The sequence below is a fragment of the Alligator mississippiensis genome, chromosome 2 (assembly GCF_030867095.1).
Source record: "Alligator mississippiensis isolate rAllMis1 chromosome 2, rAllMis1, whole genome shotgun sequence".
Classification (NCBI taxonomy): Eukaryota; Metazoa; Chordata; order Crocodylia; family Alligatoridae; genus Alligator; species Alligator mississippiensis.
The window spans coordinates 227,390,012-227,397,179 of NC_081825.1; the positions used below are offsets into that span (position 1 = coordinate 227,390,012).

Sequence of the window (7,168 nt, forward strand, 5' to 3'; positions counted from 1 at the left end):
TAATTGTCACTGTGCTGTCTCCCATGGCATCATTATACGGAGATGGATTTGGTAACATGATCTAGGACTAAATCCTCTCTGCTTTTCTTGGGCAGGTGAATCCTCCTGACTCCCCAGAAACTGAGTCTCCTCTACTGGGCAGCTTACATTCAGAGGGCTCCAGTGGTAACAGCACCGGGAACACACATGATGATTTTGTCATGGTTGATTTTGTAAGTCCCTGTTGCCCTTTATAAGCCCAGCCTAGCACTTTTGTAGGGCATCTGTATTTGGGTGGGCTTCAAGTGGTGGTGGTATGGTCAGCAAAAACAAGATTAATTTCCCTGAACAAGGGCCTGTTATACTGCCAAATAAGGGCCAGGATTTCCTGATTTCCCTCAAGACTTACAAAAACGTATTTGTAAACCAACAACTTGAAGAAATTATTTCTGTGGAGGGTGGGGGGGTGTCTTTGTTTGCAACACACCTGAGGCAGAATAGGGATTCCAGGGAGAAGCTTTGCTTTAGGTACTCAGGGTGATAGGAGTTTAGGTTTTGTCATGGGATGATGATGAAGCCAATGTGCAACTGTTTAACCTGCTGCAGTGTAGCTGTAATGTTGAGATATTTGCTGGTACCAGGTGGTGCCTCTTATCTGACAGAGCTCTCTGAATGGGAAGTAATGTCTTTATCTCTTGTTCTAGAAACCAGCATTTTCAAAAGATGACATTCTCCCAATGGACCTGGGGACATTCTACCGTGAGTTTCAGAACCCCCCTCAACTCAGCAGCCTCTCCATTGACATTGGGGCTCAGTCCATGGCAGAGGATCTGGTATGAAAAATGAGATTCTGATTTATAGATTCATAGATGTTAGGGTTGGAAGGGATCTCAGTAGGTCATCCAATCTGACCCCCTGCCCTAGGCAGGAAAGAGTACTGGGGTCAGACGATCCCAGCTAGGTGCTTGTCCAGTTCCCTTGTGAAGACCCCCAAGGTAGGGGAGAGCACCACCTCCCTTGGAAGCCCATTCCAGATTCTGGCAACCCTTACCATAAAGAAGTTCTTTCTAATGTCCAACCCAAATCTGCTCTCTGTCAATTTGTGGCCATAGTTCCTAGTTACTCCAGGGGTGCCCTAGTAAATAGGCAGACAAGGTTCCTCTAGTAAATAGAGCATCTCCGATTCCCTGCCACCCTCCCCTGATGAATTTATAGGCAGCCACAAGATCACTTCTTAGCCTTCTCTTGCGAAGGCTGAAAAGATCTAGGTCCCTCAGTCTCTCCTCGTAGGGCCTTGCCTGCAGGCCTCTGACCATACGAGTGGCCCTTCTCTGAACCGTCTCAAGATTGTCCGCATCCCTCTTGAAGTGCAGCACTGAAACCTGGATGCAGTACTCCAACTGTGGCCTGACCAGTGCTGCATAGAGGTGAAGCATCACCTCCCTCAACCTGTTCATCACGCATCTGCTAATGCATGATAAAGTGCGGTTAGCCTTGTTGATCACTTTGTAATATTGACAACTCATTTTCATCTTGGAGTCATTTATGACTTCAAGATCCCCTTTCCACTGCTGTGCTGCTGAGATCCTGTAAGTGTTTTGGTGGTTCTTTTTGCCCAGGTGCAGCACTTTGCACTTGTCTTTGCTGAACTACATCCTGTTTCATTCTGCCCGTTTTTCCAGCCTGTCCAGATCCACCTGGATCCGTTCCCTACCCTCTGGTGTGTTAACTTTGCCCCATAATTTGGTATCATCTGCAAACTTGGACAGGGTGCTCTCCACGCCCTTGTCCAAGTCACTGATGAAGACATTGAATAGCACCAGTCCAAGGACCGAGCCTTGCAAGACTCCACTGCCCAAATCTTTCCAGGTCAATAACCCATCCACCACCACTCTCTGGGTGCGACCCCGTAAGCCAATTTGCCACCCACCTGACTGTGTAATCATCTGCATCACAGCCTATCAATTTATTTACAAGAACAGAATGAGATACTGTATCAAAAGCGTTCTTAATGTCTAGGTAGGTGACATCTACCTTGACTACTACATCTAAGCATTTTGTGACCTGGCTACTAAAAAGAAACATGGTTAGTCAGGCAGGATCTACCTGCAGTGAATCCATGCTGATTTCCTTTCAGCATTATTTGTCCTGGTGGGCTCCCACAAATATGATCCCTAATGATTTTTTCCAGAGTTTTCCCAAGGATGGAGGTGAGACTACTGGCCTATAGTTTCCCGGTTCCTCCCTCCTCCTTATGGTTTACGGTTCCTGTATTACTTTTCTTCTCACTCCTTGAACAAGCCAGTATTTTGTCTAAATGGACAGGCACTTACCGAAGGGATTCCTTGCTATAATAGGTTTCCTGTTGATTGTATCCTTCCATGAAACAACTGTGTCTCCTTGGCAGCTTTGAAAGGTGCATTTTTTCCTCATCTGAGCACAAATGCAGGTTATCTGGGCTGGGAAGCAAGCTAAAGCTCAGCCAGTCTCAAATCCAAAAACTGAATACTGCTTCTACCACCACAGGTTTAACAGCCTTCTGGGTCCATGTCTACAGGCCTCATTTGGGCAAGACTTCCAGAGTGGTCCATAAAAATGCTGCCTGGATGAGCTTGAGGCCCACAGCTTTTGTATCAAGTGATATGATTGATCATGGTGGGGGGATGGGACGGGACATAAAGTTAAGTGCTAACATGAGAACAACCATAGCTGCCGTAAGGTAATGCACAGGGCATAGACACAGGCTATCTGTTAATACCTACTAAAAGCACTTGCTGTCTCCTGTCAGCAGTAGCCTACTTCTGCTGGGAGTTGTGCATGAGAGAGCACAGAGCTGAAATCTGCTTCATATTCTAGGAGAGGTATCTTTTGCCCTTTCCGTCTCCATTGTGTTTTAACTTCCTATTGAGTAGACAGTTCATCTGCTGTGAGCGAGTCTCACCCTGGACTTTTCTTTGTCTTTACAGGACTCATTACCAGAGAAGCTGGCAGTCCATGAGAAAAACGTCAAAGAGTTTGATGCCTTTGTAGAGACCTTGCAGTGAAGCTACAACAATGTCCTGCTTCTTGGGCACCCTAAAGGATGCAGCCCACAGATGTCTGTCTGTCTATCCCTTTTGTGTCTTTTTGTCTCTTTCTCTACATCTACTAGGCTTTATTTGGATCATTTCCCTCATTACCAGATCCAGGATCAATTGTTGGTGTCTCCATAGCCAGGCTGCTGGATAGTTTTGGACCCCCTTTTCCTTCTGGCATTTGATTTCTTACCTGTAATTACAACAGGAACAAAAGAAAAGAAAACCTATTGTACTAGCTCTTTCCCCTTCGGTCTTTGTTCAGTGTATAGAGATGGTTTTATGGAAAGCTGCCCTAAAGCTTCCTCCAAAGAATCCTACATCACCATTTCCCAAGATTTATCCTCTGGAGAAGTGAGCATCTCTTTTCTTGGGTATGCAGTCACATTGGAGCACAGAAAGCCTTGGTGTTCAGTTCAGAGGGCCGTGAGGTTAGCAGACTTAGCTGGACTTTCTTCCTGACTTAAGTGTGAGTGCCTGGATTGCAGTGAGGATACATGGGAGTGAGACTGCCTTCTGCCTCATGCCCTATGTAGTGCCAACTACATGGCAGCACCAACATGTTGGTTCACCTTTTGCTTCCAAGGAATGGAGTCTGCACAGACTTTTGTCCCAAGACCTCATGCTGTGCTTGCCCCTCTGATGCAGAGGTGTGAAGCTCTGAGAAAGTGCTTTCCGTGTTACCTTTCCATGTTTTCTTGTGTGAACTGAATCTTCCACTATATGGAGGTCACAGGTGGTGATTGCGCTGGCAGGCCTGTCAGTGGCAGCTGGGAATATGCTGAATTCAGAGTCTTCGCTCTTGAAACAGTTGTAAATACTGATTAGGAATCCTATTTCTTTAGGGTTATGTAATTAGGAGTCTTAGTCCAAGATTCTTTCCTCTTTCCCCTGCAAATCTTGCTGCTTTATGGTTAATAGATGATCTTAAGAAACAGGAAATATTTATTGCTTTTAAAGAAACCTATATTTAAAAAAATGTTATGTTTTTGCGTAATTGTGCAGGTCCTTCTGCCCTGTGTCACTGCAGACAGCAACCGTGCCATGGAACCCTGTCCCATGATGCTGGTCTCCCCTTGCTGGGAAATACTGAGATTTTTATTTTCAGAGATAGACTCATTTAGTCTAATACAGCACTCTCGTCTGGGGACTTTATTTCCATGACACCCTGTCAGGGCCCATTGGTATATAATGAACTGCTCATGTTGGTGCAATAGAGTGTCAGGGACTTTCTGAAAAGCTGTGTTCTGATAGGCTTGGAAAGCAGACTCCTGTCGTTCAGCCATTTAGACGGTAGCTTATTCATGAAAGCACACTTTTGGGAAGTTTATGGTACTCGTTTTTAATCAGATGACTTTTGATTAGCAGAAAGTTTATTTTTGTAATGAGCTAACCATAAGTCTATACGATTGGCTGGCAGTGCTCTGTGTTGATCTGGCTGCTATGTGTCCTTTGTCCAATGTGAAGGGAGGAGATGTGTAATGACACTAAGCAGAGTAGGTAGGGCACTGTGCAATGGTCTCCCCTTTGGTCATTTGTAACTTGGCTGAATAACTGCAAATTCCCCTTTGCTACCCTTTGGTACTTCTTTTGGAGAGAGCTAGGGTCTGCTTTCTACTATTTGGATCCTTCCTAATGCAGGTGGAGCAATCAGCCTTCTGGATCAAGGGCTGGCTGGCAGTGGCTTCCTCCAGAGCTCGGCAGTATTCTTAAGTTGAAGAGGAGGGTTGCCAGAGAATGATGTATGTCACCACAAGTTCTCTCTAGCCAGCCACCCTCAGGCTACTGCAGGAGCAAAAGCACGTGCTCAGAACCTGAATCAAATTCATAGTATGCTGACATGGATTTTTATTAGATCTTGATTTGAGAGGTGTTTGCTGTGCAGTTTCAGAACCAATGTTTCTGTGTGAGCTCTAAAGCAATAATTTCAAGTGGTGACAAGGCTAGAGCTGGGTGGGGAGGAGGTTGGCTGACTTATGTATTTTCCATCCACCTCCCCAAATATTTTTACAACACCAGGCAGTGTTATGCAGAGACACCAGGCTCCTTTCATCACACTCTCTTCCAGACTGGAAACAGTACAGCTGCCTTTAGTGGATGGACTGATCAGGGGTGCTGAGTAACCGAGCCAGCCTCAGGTGCAGTGCCATGTTAACACAGCTGTACTGCTTCTGCTTTGGGAGGCAGCATGCAGAGTTGGCCTGGGTATCTGCATGGCCCTGCTTGTGCCAACATAGCACCACTCTGATGCAGCTACTAGCCTTCTAGTTCAGGAGGCTGTACAACTAAATTGCTTTGCTCTCATCCTGTGGCAATGAACAGGTGCAAAGGCTGAGAACAACTTCTCTAAAGCACTGGGTGGTGGGAGTAGCATTACTATATAAAGTGTAATCACTCATCACCCTGCTTCTTATGTGACCACCCATCCACCCACTTAATCCAACTTCTGAACTACCTCCCACTCAGATTTAAAATTACTTTTTGCAAAACAGGCACTGTAGATGGAGAAACTTCTATCTACAGCAATTCTAAAAGGCCAGTCTTGGGAGTGGTAGAGATGGAAATGTCATAGTTTCATAGTTGGTAGGGTCGGAAGGGAACCGAGCAGATCATCAAGTCCATCCCCCTGCCATGGCAGGAAAGAGTACTGTGGGGGGTCAAATGACCCTGGCAAGGTGTTCATCTAGCCTCCTCTTAAAGACCCCCAGGGTAGGAACAAGCACCACTTCTCTTGGAAGTTGGTTCCAGATCCTAGCCACCCTGACAGTGAAGTAGCACCTCCTGATGTCAAGTCTGAATCTACCCTCTGGCAGCTTGTGACCGTTATATTCTAGTCACTCCTGGTAGTGCTCAGGGGAGTGTCACTTCCCCTGCTAAGTAATAACTGACTTGGAGGACTTCTGTTCCAAACCACTTAGCAAATACTTGATCCTTACAGCCAGCATGTGAGGGAAGCAAGCTGCATTCTCTTTATATGGATACAGAAACTAGAAGCTGGGGCCTTGAGTGATGTGTCCAGAGTTGCACAGTGATTTGATGATGGAGTTGAGGAAAGAACCCAGACCCCCCCTGACTCAGTCTTACTCAGCATGTAATGTTTGAGTCTTTATAGCAGACATGAGTTGCCTGAAGACATACTATGGTAGTCACCCTGGCCTTTAACTTACAGGCTGTGCCTGGGTAAGCTGTGCTCCATGAACTGACACTGCATAGATCTTACTGCACTGCTAGCATATATTACTGGTCTTGTATTCAGGAGGAAAAAAAGAGGGTGAACTTTTCTGGCGGTGGGTCCTACCTAGGCAGCACAGCCTTTGTATTTCCTCCTCCTTGTCACATTGCAATGCTGTGGTATCCACAGAATGTGAGCCATGACCTGCCATCACTATTTCTGTTCAGAAAGTCCCCAGGGCCAAGTGTGTATGCCCAGTCATGTGAATGCAACTTTTGACAAGGTCACATCTTACACCTCTCAGAGCAGAAGTTCTGGGCAGTAGCCATGTTTCTTTAATGCCAAGAGTGGAAATCTGCCCATGAGTTGCCAGAGTAGAGCTGGATAGCCACAGCAATAAAGCATTTCTTTGGGGCTGAGGTAGATGTTTATTTCTGTAAATGTAAGTATTGGCTCTGTCTGATCAGTGCATTAGAAGTTACTGGCCTACAGTAGTTCTGCTGCAGGAGGGGACCTAGCTGCTGATGCCATGGCCTGCCATTGACTGTTTAATACTCAGTCCTGTACTGTCAAGGGTAGCTGGTACATGGGTGAAGGGGAAGGGTCCTAAACTGCATTGTTTTGGAAATAGTCTCCAATGGTCTTCAACATGTACTCAAAGAATTTCCAATAAAACTTTTATTGTAAGCAACTCTTGACTGATCTCCCACACAGCCTCAGCTGTTCTGTGGATTGCTCCATTGGTGCCAGCCCTGAGATGTTCCTATCCTTAGAGCTTCCCTTTCTAGCTCACACTTTAACTGCAAAAGTCCGAATGGGTGCTGGAAAGAGAAGGGCAAAGCAAGGCTCATTCCTGAGCTGCTGTTTCATAGTTTGTAAGGTCGGAAGGGACCTGAGTAGATCATCAAGTCCGACCCCCTGCCATGGCAGGAAAGAGTACTGG

General features: G+C 46.0%; 1 protein-coding gene across 4 annotated transcripts in view; it reads left to right on the plus strand.

Moving 5' to 3' along the window:
• Positions 1-6,916, plus strand: part of ATG13 (autophagy related 13) — a 35,050-nt gene extending 28,134 nt beyond the window's left edge. For all 4 annotated transcript variants that reach the window (XM_059722821.1, XM_059722819.1, XM_059722818.1 and 1 more), the window contains 3 exons: positions 96-212; positions 684-812; positions 2,946-6,916. In XM_059722821.1, coding sequence (XP_059578804.1) covers positions 96-212; positions 684-812; positions 2,946-3,023 — 324 coding nt within the window. In that variant the 3' untranslated portion in view covers positions 3,024-6,916. The remainder of the gene's footprint in view (positions 1-95; positions 213-683; positions 813-2,945) is intronic.
• The last annotated feature ends 252 nt before the right edge of the window (positions 6,917-7,168 follow it).